The following is a 21,281-nucleotide window of genomic DNA, read 5'->3' on the forward strand; positions in this document are numbered from 1 at the left end:
AGGCCATCCTCCTGTAGAACTGGTGCCTCCAGCACGACGACATGTTGCAGGCAGTACATCTTCCCGGCACCAGCAACTCCATGGTAGACCTGCCCAGCTTCTCCTTCCGTGCCAATCACAAGTGGGAACTTTACAACTCTGCTCTCTGGTCCCTTTTCTGCCTGTGGGGCATGCTGATTTGGGACCTTTTTGCCATGCCAGAAAACCACAAACTTCCCCTCTTTTTTGCTCCAGAGGCACTCTTGGCCCAGGCTCCTAGGGCAAGGCCCTCCTCGTTCCCTAGACCCACAGCCTATGCTATGCGTTCCTGCCTATTTCCCTACTTCCCCAAGTCCTCTGCAAAGTACAGCGAAATTGTGCAACTCTTCTCTTCAGAGTTCCCTCCTCACCCCGCCGGTATTGGTACATGGCTCTCCTATCTGTTCACCCTCAGATACGTTTTCCAGACATCCCGAATCTCCTCACACAACATGGCTGACTGTACCTTCCCAACCTGGGTCCTTTCCACTTCATGGCCTGGTATTTGATGAGGCTTATGCGTAGACAACACATGTTCCTCTCCTGTTCGTGGCATCCTTTCCCAGAGTCGCCACCCATCTACTAGGGCATGTTACCAACCTAGCCAAAAGGTGCCGTTTTTTGTTGCCTGGGCACAGCACCGTTGGCTCCCCTTGGACTATTTCCGTTCCTGCCATTCTGGACTATCTCCTCCACCTCCATCAGTCGGGCCTTGCCCACTCTTCTGTCTGTATCCACCTGGAGGTGCTCAGTGCTTCGATTTCTCCATCTTCACCCACCCGACTCCTCCTCCTCTTTTGGAGCTTTCTCAACTCCTTCCCCACCATATGAAAGCCTACTCCTACCTGGACCTTAACCTCATCCTCTGAGCCCTCACCAAACCACCATTCGAGCCACTTGCAACATGCTCCCTCGCCTACCTCTCCATGAAGGTGATCTTCTTAGTGGCCATCACCTCTCTAAGGCGAGTTAGTGAACCTAGCAGCCATGATGGTGGGACCCCCTTTTACTGTTTTGCACAAGGATAAGGTCTCCCTTTTGTCTCCATCCCAAATTCCTCCCCAAAGTTGCTTCCCCATTTCACCTCAACCAGTCTGTGCACCTCCCCACCTTCTACCCTAAACTGCAGGCCTCTCCCCAGGAATGGGTTTTTCACACCCTGGATGTTTGCCACGAATTGGCTTTTACCTCCAGCATATCCAGTGTTTTTTTGGGCCTCCCCACTGGCTTTTTATCACTATTGTGGAATGTTGCTGCAGCCATGCCCTTTCGTTGCAATGCCTCTTAAAATGTATTTCTTGTTACTTCATGGACTGCTATACGCTCTCCCATATTTCTCTTCCGTCCCTCCCCCTGGGAGTCATGGCCCACTTCACTGTTACATCCACCTTCCTGGTGGATGTCCCATGGCATGATATCTGTTGGGCTGCCACCTGGGCCTTGGTCTACACCTTTTCTGCTCATTATGCCATCGCCTCTGCCACGTCAACGGATGCTGCGGTGGGCCATGCTGTTCTTCATACTATCTCTTCTTCCAAGTCCTCGCAGCCACCTCCTACCTGTGCAGTACTCACTACTCTCCCATGTTTGGAATCCATATAGGGGTCACCACTCGAAGAGGAGGAGGTTACTTAGTGTAACTGAAGGGTCTTCAGGATGGTCCCTATCTGGATTCTAATCCTGCTGTCTTTCCCCTCTACTCTGGGCATCTTTGTTGCCAGGTAAGAAGAGGGAACTGGAGTGGTGTCCACCTGCACAGCTTCTTAAAGCCTCGGATGCAGTGGTCAACGGACGCTACTATGAACAGTTCCAGCTCCAGAACGTAGTACGCATGCACACCCACATTTAGAATCCAGATACAGACCACACACTGTGAAGAACCTCCAATTACAGTAAGTAACCTCCTCTTCCCAAAGTGGGACATGCCTAGTGCAGTGGGTGCAGACAACTAGCCACAGGGTGGACAGACCTCTTAGTTGTTTTTTAGAGTCTCAGCTTTCATTTAAAAAACAAGAGGTCTCTAGCTCTTATGGTTGCAAAGAAAACCTTCATAACATGACCAAGTATAACCGATGCAGCAAAGTTTGCCCAAGTTCTCAGAGCCTGAAAGGATAGCTCTAAACTATATGTGCCATTCATTTCACCAGGGTTGCTGTTCTTCTTCAGGTGCTTGTTCATGTTAATTCCTTTCTAGGTGTGTGTGTATGCGCACGCATGCCCACGTGCACAGTTATCAGACACTTTTGCCTTAGTGGTATCCGGAGGGCTGGCTGTGGCGTCCCCTTGAGTGCCGTGCTCATGCATCAGTATATCAGGCGCCGCTGGTCTTACCCACTCTGTTCCTTCTTACCGACCCTGGTGATTAGTAGGAGCACCTCTTTCCCTTGCTTTGCAAGTGGTCAGCGTTTTTTTTCCCCCCTACTTGATCTTTAGTGAATCGAGCTCAGTTTGCTTGTTTTGTTTGCTTAGTAAACTGCTTTGTTCTGGTTGCTGTCCCTTTAACCACTTAAAATCTGCCTCTTAGAGTTAATAAACTTGTTTTGTTTATTATTAAACCCAGTTTGTGCAATTTTTAACTGGGGGGGGCAAGAAGGTGTGCATAACTCTCTTCACATTGGGGAAGAGGGTGAATTTTTATGAGTTTGTGCTGTGCAGATCTTTCTACACAGTGCAAGACAGTATTATTTTGGGTTTATTCCCCAAAAGGGGTGTGCACATGACTTCAGAGCTGACTTCAGTCTTCAGCTGGGTGTGGCCCTACCTGTGTTGGAGAACCTTTGCTGGAGAGCCTAATTCAGCAAAACGGAGAGGGAATCTAGGCTGGTGGAGCAGGATGAGGGGCTCAGTGAAACCACAGTACATCAGGTGGCACTCCTGCCGGGGGTCTAACCTGTCACATGCAGCACCCAGTGCTTTGGCATGTAGTGCACCTCCAGCACCAGGCTCTTCCCGGCAGTGGTCCCCTTCACCAGTGCCCACGAAGAATGCCAAGAAGAGGGACCTGGCACTGAGCAAACTGGATAAAGGGGCTTTGGGCAAAGGACACTGCTTGGCTGGCCCACCCACACTGGAGCTGCAAGGGGGCTCTGCCCCGTGGAGTACCATCCCCCTATTGGACCCGCCACCAACTCTAGGGAGTGGTAGGGGAGCCAGGCTGATGGCTCAGTCAACGCCCTCTCGGCTCCCAGTGCCTGGAGAGCAACGAGCTCTCCCACTGCAATCAGCGCTGCTTGCAATGATGGACCAAGCTAAGGCTCCCCACAGAGGCAAGCCTGCCATGAGGGCCTCCCAGAAAGTAAGTGAGCATCCCCGGTCTCCGGAGCCAAGGCAGAGCCAGCCATGTGCCCCACCATTGGTCTCCATGTCAGCCCAGGTCACCAGTTTGTCACTACAGGTTGCCAGCACCGCTTTACTGGTCTCTGTCCTTGCTCAAAGACTCGTCTAGAGAGAGACACTGGTCGCCTTACAGTTGGCACCAGTCATCTTCGCGATGATGGTCACCATCACCGAGGCCTCAGGGATGCTCCCCAACTCAGCATCTCTCCTCCTACTCGGTATTGGTTGGACCATTCCAGGCACCGGTCACTCGCAGCAGTGATTAACCGCCAGACCCGGGCCTTGATGACCCTGCCCTGATCTCCGGAGGAAGAGGACTTCTCCAGCACAGAGGAAGTTCAGCCCCTCCCCCAGGCAGCAGCGCAACTGGACTATAGAAGGTGCATCCGCTGTGGCAGTGCTGACGTGGCAGCAGGGTCAGTGGCTGACACAATGGTCCTATTGGAAAGCCTGGGGTGTACCTGTTATGCTGATGCCCCAATCCCACTACTCCTTGGTTGCCACATCGGCCAAACCTCAGTCGGCACCGATGGCACTGGGCTCGGTGCAGGATGTGCCGATGGGCGCTGCCGTGGAGGAGTAGGTGCCCACCCTGAGGCCTCCTTCCCCTTCCTGGGAAGATGCCCTGGGCTGTCCCCCGATAGTCCAGTCCACCTCACCGGAGGAGAAGGAGGATGTGGCTGGGCCCTCCTGGCCTAGCCCACCAGATGACTTCAGAGATTATCAAGTGCTGCTCTGCTGGGGGCCACCAACTTGGGCCTCAAGGCGGAGGAGATGGTGGAGCAATCAGACACTTTATTCAGTGTGCTCTCCGTGTTCACCCCTGATCATGTCTCACTCCCGGTCCTGAATATTGCCAAGACCAGCTGGCAAACCCCATCCTCCATCCCACCCACTTCCAAGAGGACAGAAAAGAAGTATTTTGTCCCCGCAAAGGGATTTGAATACCTATACATCCACCCACCCCCGGAGTTGTTGGTTGTGTCGGCAGCCAACAAATGGGCCGGCCAGTTCCATCCCAAAAAATGAGGCCAAGAGACTGGACCTTTTTGGACTCTGGTGGAGGAAGGTACCGCAGCGGCACAGTGCTCCCTCCAGATGGCTTGGGATGCAGCCAATTCGGCTGCCAGGGTGGTCGCCTCAGCGGTGGTCATGAGGCACAGTTCCTGACTCCAGACTGCTGGCCTATCCTAGGAGATGCATGCCTCTGTTCAGGACCTCCCGTTTGATGGAGTTGGGCTCTTCAACCAAATGAACGCAAGGATGCATGGCCTAAAGGATGGTCAGGCCACCCTCCACTCACTGGGGATGCATGGTAGCCATTCCATCCACCCGCACCGCGAAGGTAGTGGTAGCCTCGGCAGGGACCTGCAAGGAGAGGGGACTCTGGTTTTAGTCACCACCACCCCTCATCCTCCAACTCACTGGCACAGCCTGGCCTGGCAAAACACCATGGGGGCCAGAAGTGCTCGATTTGAGGGCGCGCTTGAGAGCGACGCACCAGTCACCTCCCTGGATCTGCCCCACCTTTTCCTCGACCGTCTCTTCTGTTTGGCCTGGTTGAGGGTTACCTTGGACCATTGGGTGTTGGACATCATGTCATCAGGCTACACCATCCAGTTTTCGGCCACCCCTCCCTCCCATCCCTCTTCAGGGACCCGTCTCACGAGCAGCTCCTTGTTCAGGAAATAAACCACCTTCCGCAACTGGAAGCGGTGGAGGAAGTCCCTGAGGAAATGGGGGGGAAGGATTCTACTCCCACTATTTCATTAACCTAAAGGCAACAGGTAGCCTACGTCCCATTCTGGACCTGCAATGGCTCAATAAATACCTCAAGAAGTCGAAGTTTTGCATGGTATCCATCATTTCCTCCCTAGCTCTGGGAGACTGGTATACCGCTTGACTTGAGAGGTGCTTATTTCCATATCTCTGTCTTCCCAGGACACAGGTGGTTCCTTTGTTTCATGGTGGGCCAGTGCCATTTCCAGTTTACAGCAGTCCTCTTTGGCCTATGTCAGGGTTCCCTCACCACTCTGAACTCTAAGTACAGACGTGGGGACCTGCATGAAAGACCCCCTAAGCTTATTTCTACCAGCTTAGGTTAAAAACATCCCCAAGGCATAAATCTCTATTTGTCCTTGGACTGAGGTATGCTGTCACCACCAAGTGATTTAACAAAGAACCAGGGAAAAGGACCACTTGGAGTCCTCTTCTCCCAGCAATCCACCCAAGCCTTTACACCCCCTTTCCTGGGGAGGCTTGAGAATAATATCCTAACCAATTGGTTACAAAATGATCAAAGACCCAAACCCCTGGGTCTTGGAAGAATGGAAAAATCAATCAGGTTCTTAAAAAGATTTTATTTAAAAAAAAAAAAAGAGGTAAAAATCATCTCTGTAAAAATCAGGATGGAAAATACCTCACAGGGTATTCAGATTCAAAATACAGAGGGTTCCCCTCTGGGCAAAACCTTAAAGTTGCAGAAAACAGGAATAAACCTCCCTCTTAGCACAGGGAAAATTCACAAGCAAAACAAAAGATAAACTAATCCACCTTGCCTGGCTTACCTATACTGGTTGCAATACTAGAGACTTGGATTAGGATGGGTTGGAGAAGATGGATTTCTGTCTGGCCCCTCTCAGTCCCAGGAGAGAACAGCCACAGAAACAAAGACACCCCCCCCCCCCGATTTGAAAGTATCTTTTGTCCCCATTGCTTCCTTTGGTCAGGTGCCAACCAGGTTATTTGAGCTTCTTAACCCCGTACAGGTAAGGAGGAATTTTTAGGTTACCCTTATGGTTATGACAGCCTATCCTCGGCTCTGCAGGTCTTTACAAAATGAATGGCCCCAGTAGATCCCAGGGGATCTATTCTTATCTTGACGATTGGCTCATCAAGGGCAGATCATGTACAGAGCAGCCTCAATCTGGTACGAGCCACATACAGCAACTTGGGCCTGTTAGTGAACGAAAAGAAGTCAACCCTTGTACCAGTGCAATGGATAGAGTTCATCGGGGCGGTTCTCGATTCCACGCAGGCAAGGGCATTCCTCTTGGAGTCCTGCTTCTGAGACATGTCGGATGTAATCTCTTGTGTGAGGGATCATCTGCTCACCACCGCCCGCACCTGCCTAAGGTTGTTAGGTCATACCGCGGCCTGCACCAACATGGTCTACCATGCCTGGCTCCTTCTCTGCCTGCTGCAGGCATGGTTGGCGTCGGTCTACATCCCCAACAGGCACAACCTGGACCCGGTAGTCGAGGTGCCAGACCACATTCGGGCATCCCTGGCATGGTGACTGGATCCTGCATCAGTCTTGCAGGGAGGTCCCTTCACAGCTCCGGCCCCGTCGTTGACTCTGGTGTCCGATGCCTCAGACATAAGCTGGGGAGCCCACCTGGGAGGGTTCAGTACACAAGGCCGCTGGTCGGGGGTCAACTGCACCCTCCACATAAATGTCAGGGAGCCTCAGGGTGGTTCGCCTGATCTTCCAGGCTTTTCGGTCCCAGCTGCAAGGCAAGGTGGTTCAAGTCCTGATGGACAACATTGCCACAATGTTTTATATCAACAAACAAGGTGGAGCCAGGTCATAAGCCCTTTGCCGGAAAGCCAGCTAGCTCTGGGACTTCTGTGTGCAGCATGTCATTTATCTTGTGGCAGCGCACCTTCACGGGACCAGGAACATTTTGGCGGATCACCTCAGCAGAACCTTCTCATTTTACCACGAGTGGTCTCTCCATCCTGATGTGGTCTACCAAATCTCCCGGAAGTGGGGGTCTCCCCAGGTGGACCTGTTTGCGACTTGCCAGAACAGGAAGTGCCAGCTGTTCTGCTTGTTCTGGGGAATAGACAGGGACTTCCTATCGGACGCCTTTTCACTCCTGTGCTCTGGGGTTCTGATGTACGCTTTCTTGCCAGTGTCGTTGCTCCACAAGGTCCTCATGAAGGTCAAGCAGGACAAGGCCAAGGTCATCCTGATCGCCCTGGCTTGGCCTCACCAGCACTGTTTCAGGATGCTTGTGGACCTGTCAGTGTCGGACCTGGCCAGATCTCCTGTCGAGGAATCACGGTTGTCTCCTGCACCCAAACCTGGCAGCGCTGCACCTCACAGCTTGGTTGCTCCATGGTTGACTACTGAGAAGCAGGAGTGCTTGGTTAGAGTCCAGCAGGTCCTACTGGGAAGCAGAAAGCCTTCCACTAGAGCTACCTATCTGGCTAAATGGAAAAGCTTCATGTGCTGGACTTTTGGCCCGAGGGGTTGGGCCTGAGCAGGTCTCGCTGCAGCTGATCCTGAACTACCTTATGCATCTTCAGCTCCAAGCCTTGTCCCTTTTATCAATTAAGGTCCACTTGGCTGCTATATCAGCCTTTCACTCTCCGTTCCAGGGCAGATCAGTCTTTGCCCATGGCATGACGGTCTGGTTCTTAAAAGGTCTGGAGCGGCTCTATTCTCAAGTCTGGGATCCTGTCCCTCCATGGTACCTTAATCTGGAACTCAAGCAGCTCACGAAAGCACCCTTCGAGCCCTTGGTGTCCTGTTCTCTTCTGCTCTCCTGGAAGGTGTCATTTCTGGTGGCGATAACTTCTTCCCAAAGGGTTTCCGAGATTAGGGCATTCACATTGGAAGCACTGTATACTGTGTTCTTCAAGGATAAGGTCCAGCAGGTGCCACACCCGGCTTTCCTGCCCATGGTGGTTTCGCAATTTCATGCCAGCCAGGACGTATTCTTGCCAGTCTTCTTTCCAAAGCCTTATAAGTCTGAGGAGGAGTGTAGCTTACACTCCCTGGATGTCAGGAGAGTGCTAGCCTCCTACATCAAAAGGACCACACTATTTCACAAGTTGACTCAGTTGTTCATCGCGGTGGCAGATAGGATGAAAGGCCATTGTGTGTCTGCCCAGAGGATTTTATTTTGGATCACTGCCTGCATCCGTTTCTGCTATGATTGGCTGAAGGTGCCTCTGCCAGCAATTGTCACCCCCCACTCAACTAGAGCTCAGGCCTTGTCGGCTGCCTTCCTAGCCCAAGAGCCCTTCAAGATATCTGCGGGGCTGCTATCTGGTGGTCCATTCACACATTCATATCTCACTACGTGCTTACCCAACAAGCTTGAGACAATGCTTGCTTTGGTAGAGCAGTGCTGCAAGCTGCACGACTGAACTCCAAGCCCTCCTCCGTTAATACTGCTTGTGAGTCACCTAGAACGGAATCGACATGAGCAAGCACTTGAAGGAAAAATGGTTACCCACCTTTTCATAACAGTTGTTCTTTGAGATGTGTTGCTCATGTACATTCCATTACCCAACCTCCTGCCCCTCTGTTGAAGTTGCTGGCAAGAAGGAACTGAGAAGGGTGTAGGGCCGGCGGTGCCTGATATACCGGTGCATGAGCATGGCACTCAAGGGGGTGCCACAGCTGGCCTTCCAGATAACGATAAGGCAAAAGTCTCCAACTGTGCATGTGGGTGCACACACTCCTGGAATGGAATGGATCTTGAAGAACAACAGTTACGAAAAGGTGGGTAACTGTTTTTTTATTTAGTCTCCTTGCTGACAATTTCAGCAAAGAGGTTAATGAGCCATAAAGAATGCATGAATATCTGTCATGTAGAGACGATGGAGACTTTCAAAAATACAAATAGCGGTTTGCATGCACCTTTGAAAGTCTCCCCTGGTGCCTTTAAAATAGCATTGTGGCACACTGATGGGGCAGTGGAAAAGATGCTTTCACAGCAGATGCTCATGCTGTTCCTGTTCTTTGGATAAATATAGAGCTTTGTCTTCACAGCTGTCAAACCTGCCCTTATACCAGCAGTACCTTCGCTTAATAGAAAAGAGCAAAGTAAACCTGTGGCATAAGTTAGGCTATTGAAGTAGGGTATACGTTTGAGACATGTTTATTTGTGCAGAAGGTGTGCCAGAGGATTAGTGTGGAAAGAGCAGGAAGGTGAGACTGAGACCGGTAAAGTTAAAGGGACACAATCAACTTAATCACATGTTGTACAAACACATTTTGTTGCCTCTGGTGCAGAGAACATCTTCCATTATGAAAGTAAAAACTTGTCTGTCTTTGTGCACTTTGCATTTTCTCCCACTTGGGACATTGAAAATCTCTGAAGTCTGTTTCACATTCAAATTCTTAGTGCTGCAGGAGTTGGGTGTTAAACATGGCAGGGGACTGTTTTCAAATGAAACAAAACCAAATTCTTGTAATTGGAATTAAAAAAAATGTATGGAAATAGTCTAAAGTTTCATAAAGTTTTCAGCAGAATTTATATTTGAATCCCAATTTGAGTTGACCCTTAAGCAAAAGTATTAGGCTTAACAGCCTTTTTGCATTCCTTGAAAAAACCTTTAATTTTTTTTTTAAAAAAGCCATGTACTTGCTATTCAAAAATCGCATCAGCGCATCTATTCATTTGCAAACTCAGCTGCCTTGCAGATTGATGAACTAATGGAGTAGGAGGCTTATGAATACACGATTAGACAAATCCAGCCCAATACGCCCATAATTATGCCTTTGTTTTTGGCAAAGCAGTGGAACTATCCATATTTATTTGCACATACAACTCAGTACTTCATATCAAATAACACTGGGTTTCTTTTGGGAAAGACACTAGCTGCTGGAATGTGGTAGAACATGTTGTTTGGAAACTCCTAATGGAACTAAAACTAAACTAAGTCTGCATGTTATCAGTTGGTGATTCCAGTGGAGTGAGATGATGCTTTCTCAAAAAGTGGATTAAGGGAGCTAATGATGGAAATTTTTCATTTATTGATGAGCTAAAGGATTTTGGGGTGGAGAAATAATTCTTTCTACTTCTCCTATTCCCCACTACCTCAGCAAGGGGTGGATGGAGTGATGCAGTTCCAAAAGTTCCAGGGTTCCACTGTTCACCTATAGATATGATTTCTTTGGTCCTCCTTCAGGTCTCTCTTTTGTTGGCTGATCTGTGAAGTTGTGTCTGACAATGAAACTGGATGCGGCCTTGTCTGCTGCCTTCTTGGCAGGAAGAGGAGTGGAAAAAAAGGAGGCGATCCAGAGGGAAAAGGTGTTCCACAAAGGCATAGATGGGCATTAGCTCATACATTGATGCTCGAGAAAGGTTCCCCCCCAAAATGCAGAGGAAGCAGTTCTATGGGATGATGATGCAAGGGATGCATTTCTAAGCCATCTGTTGGTCTCGCCAGTCTTTCTTGACTAACTTTTTGTCTCCCACAGGAAGTGCTAAATGCTAATGACCCAGATGATGATTTCTTCACGACTGCCATTCGCCCTCATGGGATATTTGGTCCCAGGGACCTCCAGCTGGTTCCCATCCTCATTCAGGCAGCTAAGAGTGGCAAAATGAAGTTCATGATTGGGTGAGAGAGACTTATATCTTTGTCTCATGGGAAATTTGATACCAAAGTGACATACCCCATTTGGAAGAGAATATTATTAGATCTGTAGTGTCAAAGATGTGGATGGTGCTTCTCCAGTGTTAAATCAAAGGCCCTGCCTGGACATGCCCAAGAACTAGGCAGAATGTGTGATTTAACAGTCCATCAACTTCTGCACAGAACCTACTCAGGAATCATAACATTTTTTCCCAGGAAATGATGGGTTCCCCAGCTATACCACCACTGCTTTGACCCAGGATTCATTTTGAAGAAGCCTTCTTTTTGTGGGATACTGGCACTGAGATGAGTTTGTCTCCTGTTTGAAGAGACATCAGTTGAGCTATCCATTAACCATCTAGAACAAATGTATATAATTATAATATAACTATGTACAAATATTGCTTAATGCACTACTGGATGGTGCTCAGACTCAACAGTAACGAGAGTGGCATATGAGCCTTTATCAGATAGACCATCTTTAGGAGTTTCTTGTTCTATGCCAGTTTATAGTGAAGATTCGTGATCATTATGGCTAAATTATGGTTGTGACATTACAGGTCAAAACAAAGATTGACCTATAAATCAGAGAGAAGTTACATTTAAATGCCACAGCCCTAGTAGTTTGGACAGTAGTTCAAAGCTGACCAGTCACACATTCATCATGGTCAAGTTATGTTCATATGTAATATGCAACAAGACCTGACAGGACATGGATTGTGTTACGTTAACTCATCTAGTGTTATACAATTGTTGCATTCGACTGTCTTATTGTGATCTCAAAACTTAAATTGCATTTTGATATTCATATTGATAACTATAATAAAGTTCAAAAACTTTGCTTCCTCATTGCAAGTGGCACAACTCATAGTGTGGAATTTAAAATTTAGAGCAAGAAATAGTACTGACTGTGATTAAGACTTTTTTTAGACTCGTGTATTGTGATTTAAAAAATAAATTTCCCATCCAGTTTATAATAGATTTAATTGCATACTGGGAGGGGTAGGTGTGTGTGTGAGAGACCTATTTAGAGAGAGGTGTCTTGTGTGGCTTGTGTTAGCTTGCACTTGTGCCATCAATTAAATTTACCTTCTCAAGCTGCTTTATGAATCATGAATCCAAATAAATTTAAGCTTCCCCTTCTTATGTTACTGAAACATTTTTTATAGTCTCCATTTTCCTCCCTAAGAAAGGTGTTGGCTCTGCAGAACTAGAAACACTTATGTATTCCCTTCCAGTGAAGACTCTTTTCTTTTCTATCTTTGTATGACCCATTAAAGCCACAATGACTGAAAATTACAAATCATCAGGAAGTTGTTTCACAACAATTAGCTTTCAGGGACAGGGGCTGGGAGAGTGCATCTGACAATCCAGTTGTTGATTTAATTAGGCTCTTAAAGAGAAATGAACACAGTGGGTTAAATTCAACTCTGATGTAAGCAGGTGGAGATCCCCCTCATTTTGGCCAGGGCTAAATTTGGATGAAATGTAATTTTAATGAGTCAGGCAAATCTATAAATGAGCAGAAAGCTTGTCCTTAAATAACCCTTTGTGTGCTAGATACAATAGTCATATCTGTTCTGCTTCTGTGGATTGTTTCATTGATGTTCTGTGGGTCCCAAAACTTTCAGATTTCAATTAGATGTGACTGCAGGTTTTAAAGCCTTACCTGGGACATTGGACAGGAGCTGGGATGGTGCCAGGCTTGCTCCTGAGTAGTGATTTAGGCTTTGTCTACACTAGCACTTTTATTGATTGGGGTGTGGGAAAAAAACACGCTCTCCCATCAACATAGCTACCACCGCTCATTGGGATGGTTTAATTATGCTGGTGGGAGAGCTGTCTCCCATTGGCATACAGCAGCTACACAGGCGACCTTACAGTGGCGCAGCTGCAGCGGTACAGCTATGCCACTGTAAGGTCCGTAGTGTAGACAAAGCCTTAGAGGCTTCTCGTTCAGAAAGGGGTTGGCCTGAAGCAGGACCTTTTTCTGACATCTGGGGAAGAGGTAGCTGGGAGCTCAGCTATGTTGGTAGCTTTGCCTTTTGCCACTTGCTGATTTTCAGCTGCTTTGTACATTGAGATAAGCTGTTTCCTTTTGTGTGTGCAGGGATGGGAAGAACCTAGTAGACTTTACCTTTGTGGAAAATGTGGTCCATGGGCACATACTAGCTGCAGAGCATCTTCATAAAGACTCTCCCCTGTGTGGGAAGGTAAGGTAGTCTCCCCATTGCATATGGATAGCAAAACTGGGTGTGATCAGAGGTTCCATTTCTTTGTGTCTTAGCTCTTCTTTCCTCTCAGTGACTTGGATGAATTTTTATTACACAGGAAAGTGACTGCACTAACTAGAATAAAACACACTATGAAAAAGTGCTGTGTAAACTTTCCCCAGACTCCATCTCCTCACCCGCACATGCACTGCTCTGCCACACCCCAAGGTCGGGACTTAAATGGGGTTGGAGTGTGGTACCCTATCTATGCTCTGCCCACACTCCTGAAATAGCTGCATGTTTCTGCTAATAGGATTGGCAATAAAATAGTTAATACTGACATGGAAGTATTGGTCTCAATGGGATGTTAACTTTGAAGACCAATGGAGGTGGTTCACACCTTGTAGCTATTTTTCTTTTTTGTCTGCAGATTCATTCAGATGGCTTTGCATCTGGTAAAAGCTTCTCGCAACCATAAGGGCTAAAGATAGATAGACTTTAAAGTTACTGCTCAATCAAAGCTCTAAGCACTTAAAAAGTATAACATAGCAGTTATAAAACACCTACTCCAGCAGAAATTCTCAAGGTTATCTTTGGGTAAAGAATTACAGTGCAACAATCACTAATAGTCTGAGGTCTTGTCTACACTTAAAATGCTACAGTGGCACAGCTGCAGCACTTCAGTATAGACACTGTGTACACTAATGGGAAGGTTGGTCCCATCGGCATAGGTAATCCACCTCCCCGAGAAGCGACAGCGAGGTCAACAGAAGAATTCTTCTGTCAACCTAGAGCCGTCTACATGGGGACTAGGTAGGCTTAACTATGCCATTCGGGGGTGTGAATTTTCACTTCTGATTTGTTGGGAGCAGTGGGCTCTCTTAACAAGGGAGGGAGTTGTAGTTCCATAAATGGCCATTTCTTGATATTAAATATAGTTAATTTTTCTTTAAGTCTGATACTAAGAGTCATCAGAGCAAAGCTGCGGGTGTTAATCTATTCAACAATAAAATGAAATTAAAACTAGGGCTTTATAAAAATGTGTCCAAATTGTCACATTTAACCACAAGGCTTTTTTTGTGTTCTTTTTTTCAGGCATTTCACATCACAAACGATGAGCCAGTCCCTTTCTGGTCATTCATGTCCCGTATCTTGACTGGCTTGAACTACAGTGCACCCAAATACCAAATCCCCTATTGGGTGGCATATTACTTAGCTCTCTTACTGTCTCTGGTGTTGCTGTTGCTGAGTCCACTCATCACGATCAAACCTACCTTCACCCCCATGCGGGTAGCATTAGCTGGGACATTCCATTACTACAGCTGCAAGAGGGCCAAAAGGTACATGGGCTACAAGCCGGTGGTGAGCCTGGATGAAGCAGTGGAGAGGACTATCCAGAGCTATTCCCACCTACGCCGGGCCAAGTAAGGAGACCCAGAGGAACCCCTCTAGCTAACACAAGGGCATTGAAGAGACCCTAATTCTCTGGACAAATGAACCTTTCTTCAAGCCTCTCCTAGGGATAATGCGTTTCTCTGGATTGAAGGACTTCATCCTGTAGTTGTACTAACAGCCTGTACCTCCCTGTGACTGCTTTGTGTGACAACCTGTTCTAAAATAGCTATTGGCTGCTACTCTGTTTGAATAAACACCCGAATGTTTCCTCCTAAAATAGTGAGCTAGTACATCCACATCCCATCCCCTGCTCTGTCCGCCCATGTCTTCTTCTATTTCACTGCTTTGGTGACTATGCCAGCCTTTCCTAATGACTGTGGATTGAGTAACAGAATAGGCACAGGAGGAAGGGGGCGAGCAAGCTGCTGGACCACCTCTGGTTGTGGAGGACCCCTTGGTACCAGCTTCCTCCTACTTGTCACCAGATGAGGCTATAGTGGGGCCCCCTCCACTGGTTCCCTAGAATGATGCCACAGCACATAAGGAGCTGTTAAAGAGGGTTGCCGCCAACCTGGGCCTCCAGGTGGAGGACTTAGAGGAGCCCACAGACTCTCTCTATGATGTTATCTGCCCCTTAGCCCCAGCCAGGATAGCTTTCGCCTTGCATGAGGGGGTCACGAAAATTACAAATGCCCTCCTTGCCTCCGATCTCCAAGTGATTTGGTCCGCTTGCATAAGGGCTTGTTATGAGCTGGCAGGGGATTTGGGTCCCCGGTCACTCAGTGAAAACTGATAATCAGAGCCCACTTGCCTAGAGTGCAGGCATCCTTGGCGGCCTTCCTGGCATGTGTTCCGATCCAGGACATCTGTAAAGCCAAGATGTGTGGTCCTCGGCACACGTTTGCGGCCCACTATGCCATCACGCAGCAGGCCAAGGACGATGCTGGGTTCGGTAGAGCTGTGTTGCAGTCTACATGTTCATGAACTCCTTACCCGCCTCCATGGGTAGTGCTTGGAGTTACCTAAGTTGAATGGACATGAGCAATCACTCGAAGAAAAGACAGTTCCCTTTTTCTGTAACTGGTGTTCTTTGAGATGTTACTCATGTCTATTCAACGACTCCGCCTCCTTCCCCACTGTTGGAATTTTTGGCAAGAAGGAACTGAGGGTAGAGGGAGCCGGCGGCGGCCTATATGACATAGCATATGTGCACCACTCCAAGGGGCTCCAGAGCAGGTCCCCTATGGAGACTGCTGAGGGAAAAACTTCTGGCACGGGTGCATGTGGCGAGCACACCCCCTAAGTTGAATGAGCAACACATCTCGAAGAACACCAGATATGGAAAAAGGTAACTGTCTTTTGCAACCCCCAAGAGTGTGAAATTTAAAGTTTGGATTCTAGACTACAATCCTTTGGCAACGAGTGGCCTCTGTGACATGCTATACTACCTGAGTAGACAGGACAGTGCTGAAACCTCTTGGGTCCATATCCTGCCTCTAGCTTCAGTTGGAACCAGGTGCCCTCATCCATGGGCCGCCCTGGATTTTACTCTGTATGTTCGACAATGACACAGTGGTGTTGGCACTAACTAGTGACTCAAGTGGAGCCATCCTTTACACTCTGTATTTGTAACAGTGGTGGGAATGAGCATCAGTTCTCTTATCCTTTAGTAAGCAAAGGGTGTGCCCTGTTCCTAACTTGTAACAATCTTGGGTTTTTCCTGTAACCAGGATATGCCATGACACCGCTAAACCACAGTTGCCATTACTCATTTCTGTACTGCATGGTCCTGCAGAGAGCATAATGAGAAAACAAGCTTCTCTCCTCAAAGCTTACACCTAAATTAAACTTTTTAGTCATTATCTACCTCTTTGCCCTCCCTGGCTATCCAATTCTGTGTTGGTTCTCTGCCAACTTGTATCCCTCCACAATGGAATGCACCTGCAATCGTGAGGTCATGCCACTTTAGGGTGGGGGTTTTGACACCCTGACTTTGTGAAAGGCCCATAATGCTTCCTGTGCTAAAGAGTGTGTTGGGATATGTAAGGATTAAGTAAAGACCTGGGAAACTGCTGGTGTGCTAGCATGGGAGTAGGAAGTAAAGGCACAGACGGGCACTGTTTCTTCACTTGACAGATAAAGTTGCCATCCCTCTCCCTTCCCTTCTGCTTGTTAAGGATAGATAAGCATTGTAGTTGCATAAGGAATGTGATTATCTGAAGGATACCCTTTGTGTAAAGAAGTGTTCTCCCCCATCCCTTCCTTTCCCAGCTACATAAATGAGCTCGGAATCATGGCCTCTTTCTCCCTCCCCTGTGAACTGCTGATTTAAGGGAACTTGTGGCTACAATTACTGCAAAGAAATGTCTTCAATGTAAAAATGTCTATAATATGCTTAATGCTGTAAACGGGCGGGTATAATTATATTTGGTATATAGCTATTCATATTCATTATATGGGCATTCATATTATCAAATAAGGGTTTTGTGGGTGTTGTAGTAAATGGGGGTATTTACATATTAACTTAGATAAAAGAGCGTGATGTGATTAACTCAGGTTTCAGAGTAACAGCCGTGTTAGTCTGTCTTCGCAAAAAGAAAAGGAGTACTTGTGGCACCTTAGAGACTAACCAATTTATTTGAGCATGAGCTTTCGTGAGCTACAGCTCACTTCATCGGATGCATACCGTGGAAACTGCAGAAGACATTATATGCACACAGAGACCATTAAACAATACCTCCTCCCACCCCACTGTCCTGCTGGTAATAGCTTATCTAAAGTGATCATCAAGTTGGGCCATTTTGGAGGGGGGGTGAGGGAGTGAGAGAACCTGGATTTGTGCAGGAAATGGCCCACCTTGATTTTCACACACATTGTGAAGAGAGTGGTCACTTTGGATGGGCTATTACCAGCAGGACAGTGAGTTTGTGTGTGGGGGGGGGGGGGGGCGGAGGGTGAGAGAACCTGGATTTGTGCTGGAAATGGCCCAACTTGATGATCACTTTAGATAAGCTATTACCAGCAGGACAGTGGGGTGGGAGGAAGTATTGTTTCATGGTCTCTGTGTGCATATAATGTCTTCTGCAGTTTCCACGGTATGCATCCGATGAAGTGAGCTGTGGCTCACGAAAGCTCATGCTCAAATAAAGTGATTAACTCAGTGCTTTCTTGACAATTGGGTCGAGAGGAATAAGTACTGCAATAACGAAGCCCATTTACTCAATCTGCCTCTGGGTCAGCCTGTTCTTTTCATCTCTAACAGAGTGGGGAAGCACTAGCGTGTGTTGTGCTCTTTGCCGAGTAGTCAGGCAAGTTACTGGTGTCCAAATGTGTCTTATTGCACTTCCACTTTTAGCATTTTGTGTGAGAGGAAGCATGGGCCTGGGATTTACTCGCTTCTGACCTTGGACCCATCCCTTAGCCTCTCTGGGCCTCATTTTCCTATCTGTAAGTTGTGGGACACTTGCCCTGTGTTGTGAGGATGAATGCAGAAGGGATTGTGAGGTGCTCAGACCCCAGGAATGAGGGCGAGATAAGTACAGTACCAATGATAGAAAGTGAAAAATGAGCTGTTAGAGGCAATATTGAGGTTGGCCTGCAGGTGGCACTTGCCAGCTAGAATTGTCTGCCAGCTTCTGTTTTCACCATACCACAAGTACTGTCTATCTCAACTATCAGCAGTAATTGCAATGGAGGGCTGCCCCTTTCCTCTCCCGTTGTAGATCATCGGGGTATCAAGTGAATGTAGAATCTAGCCAGAAGTGCTACAGGACCTGAAACCTTGAGACTGGTGGTTGGACTGGTGTAATGTAAGGAGCAGTGTGCGTGCTAGAATTTTCCCTCTAAAACCCAGCTCAAAAAGAGAAGAATAAATGAGAGACTGTGATAGGTGAGGTAGCTAGAATGGTCTCCCTGTGCTGGTAGCTCACAAAAAGCATATGAGAGAATTGGAATTGGACTGACCCACTAGGTGCTCCTTATTGATTAGGTCACCTCACCATCTCTTCAACATAGCATCACTAGCCTTTATTTTCCAAACCAAATAGAAACCTTGCACTATGGCTGGGCTGAAGTCAGATGTTAACATGGCTGAAATTATAGCCACTAGCTTAGAGACACCTCTTCTCCATAAGGACCCAGATCCACACAGGGACTTAAATGATGCAGTGCTGAGCGTCGTGGCTCCCATCTTTTAGGTGCCTAGAGAATGATAGAACACAACAGTGAGCCACAGAGCCTGAGTTGGGCTCCAAGGTTCCGTATACAATAAATGGGGAGAGATAGGTACCTTAGAATTTGAGTCACAGAAGCCAGCATGCCAGGTGGGGAGCCGCCTAAAGTAGCCAATGGGAGATGCTGAGCTGAGAGCTGTGTGCTAAGTCCTGCCCCCCTCTCAGAGATGATGCCTAATTCCAGGCTGCAGGCAGAGGCCTCACAGTGCTTAGTGTTCCAGGAACAGGAACCAGCCACTTTGGCATCTGGTTTAAGCACCTAAGGTACTTTCCTGGGGAATGAGTCAGGCACCTGCTTCACTTCACACAACACAGCTGAAGGAGGAGGCAGTGGCATCTCAGCAATTAGAGCACTTGCCTAAGACATGGGACACCTGGGTTCAATTCCCTCCCCCCCCCCCCCCGCCAGACAGGGAGAAAGGGTTTGAATTGGGCAAGTGCCCTACCACTGAGGTGCTCCCTCAATCTCCTCTCAAAGCTGTTCCACTGTGGGTAACTAATGATTCTTCTTCAAGTAGATGCAGATGTGTATCCTATGTGTGTTCTGTGCACAGGGGCTGGAGACTTTTGCCTAGCAATACCTGTAGAGAGGCAGCATTTGTGCATGTAGTCCTCCCTGTGATTCTGTGAGGTGGCCCCCCTCAATTCCTTCTTACTGCCTGTCAACTGCAATTGTAGCTCTGAGATTGTTGCTTCACAATCTCACAAATTTATATCTTAGCCTAGTTGTATATAGTTGGTGTTTTGTTAAAAGTTTTCTGTATAGTGGTAGTGCTCCTGGTGATGCCCTCACTGGGGTTCAAGCATTACCCTTCATGTGGAGAGGTGATTCCTAACAGTGACCCCACACACGGTGCTCGCTCTGCCTCGGTGAAGCCCACTCTAAGGAGTGCTGTGCGATCTGCAGATTGTTCAAGAAACTGACTCAGGTGGTGTGGGCCTTTGCTTTAAACAGCACCTGCTTGAGCAGGCCATGAGGCTTGACCTGGTACCAAAGCCTTCCGCTGGCTGCAGATCACCCACTGGCTCAGAAAGTGTTACTGCCTCCTGTTCTAGAGCAGGGACCTCTCCAAAGAGGTGCAGGAGTTGTTCCCCATAAGCGGTGCCAAAGAAGAGGTCACATAAGACTGACTAGGAGCACCCTAGGTCTTGGGGCAACTCCTCTGCCTCCTCTAAGAAGAGTGTCGACTGTGACTGTTCGACATGCGGAATGGCATGGTTGGTGTGATGATGTTGACATGAACTGTGACCGTATAGGTCATTGTTGCAACCAAGGTCCTATGGTGGCACCAGGTCTTGTACAGAGGAGGTCAAGTGGGGTGTCTATGGAAAGGTGGTAGTTTGCTGGTTATGATTATGCTGTCTGTATGTGTGTATCATTTTTGTATTTGAAGTTATGAATATTGGCTATCTACTTGTATCTCAATGTGTTTGGTTCTAAGTAGCCTCAGTGAAGCATTTGCTCAGCTTCTTGAGAAGGGACTATTCTCAGTAAGTGCCCAATCAAGAAACACTTAACTGACAATGGACTTTGGGAGACACCAATCCACATCTGAGCTTTCCTGGGAACATTCAAACTAACGTAAACAATGGCGTTGGCCTGCAAAAAGCTGAATCATTCATGGACATGTGACTTGGCCATGTGGCTACAAGCTCCATCTTGTTGCTGTGATTTTGCACAGGAGAACAAAGGGGTTTCCAACCACAAGAGAGAGAGTATAAAAGGCCCTGGAAACCCCTCCATTTTGTCTTCTGCTGGCTTAAGAGATGGCCTCTCTACCCCCAAGAGCTGCCTGAAAGAAACTGGAACAAAGGACAGTAACTATGGGGGTGTGAGTGATTGCTGGACCCAGACTAGGAAGGAGTATAGTCTGTGAAAGAAGCTTATTGGAACATCTCTAAGTGTGAGATTTACCTGTATGCAGTTTCATAGAATCATAGAATATCAGGGTTGGAAGGGACCCCAGAAGGTCATCTAGTCCAACCCCCTGCTTGAAGCAGGACCAATTACCAGTTAAATCATCCCAGCCAGGGCTTTGTCAAGCCTGACCTTAAAAACCTCTAAGGAAGGAGATTCTACCACCTCCCTAGGTAACGCATTCCAGTGTTTCACCACCCTCTTAGTGAAAAAGTTTTTCCTAATATCCAACCTAAACCTCCCCCACTGCAACTTGAGACCATTACTCCTCGTTCTGTCATCTGCTACCATTGAGAACAGTCTAGAGCCATCCTCTTTGGAACCCCCTTTCAGGTAGTTGAAAGCAGCTATCAAATCCCCCCTCATTCTTCTCTTCTGCAGGCTAAACAATCCCAGCTCCCTCAGCCTCTCCTCATAACTCATGTGTTCCAGTCCCCTAATCATTTTTGTTGCCCTTCGCTGGACTCTCTCCAATTTATCCACATCCTTCTTGAAGTGTGGGGCCCAAAACTGGACACAGTACTCCAGATGAGGCCTCACCAATGTCGAATAGAGGGGAACGATCACGTCCCTCGATCTGCTTGCTATGCCCCTACGTATACATCCCAAAATGCCATTGGCCTTCTTGGCAACAAGGGCACACTGCTGACTCATATCCAGCTTCTCGTCCACTGTCACCCCTAGGTCCTTTTCCGCAGAACTGCTGGCTAGCCATTCGGTCCCTAGTCTGTAGCTGTGCATTGGGTTCTTCCGTCCTAAGTGCAGGACTCTGCACTTATCCTTATTGAA

At 47.8% G+C, this 21,281-nt stretch overlaps 1 protein-coding gene across 2 annotated transcripts in view; it reads left to right on the plus strand.

Moving 5' to 3' along the window:
- Positions 1-14,619, plus strand: part of NSDHL (NAD(P) dependent 3-beta-hydroxysteroid dehydrogenase NSDHL) — a 29,287-nt gene extending 14,668 nt beyond the window's left edge. For both annotated transcript variants that reach the window (XM_073360527.1, XM_073360526.1), the window contains 3 exons: positions 10,577-10,719; positions 12,845-12,947; positions 14,043-14,619. In XM_073360527.1, coding sequence (XP_073216628.1) covers positions 10,577-10,719; positions 12,845-12,947; positions 14,043-14,375 — 579 coding nt within the window. In that variant the 3' untranslated portion in view covers positions 14,376-14,619. The remainder of the gene's footprint in view (positions 1-10,576; positions 10,720-12,844; positions 12,948-14,042) is intronic.
- The last annotated feature ends 6,662 nt before the right edge of the window (positions 14,620-21,281 follow it).

Source organism: Lepidochelys kempii, chromosome 9 (genome assembly GCF_965140265.1).
Source record: "Lepidochelys kempii isolate rLepKem1 chromosome 9, rLepKem1.hap2, whole genome shotgun sequence".
NCBI lineage: Eukaryota > Metazoa > Chordata > Testudines > Cheloniidae > Lepidochelys > Lepidochelys kempii.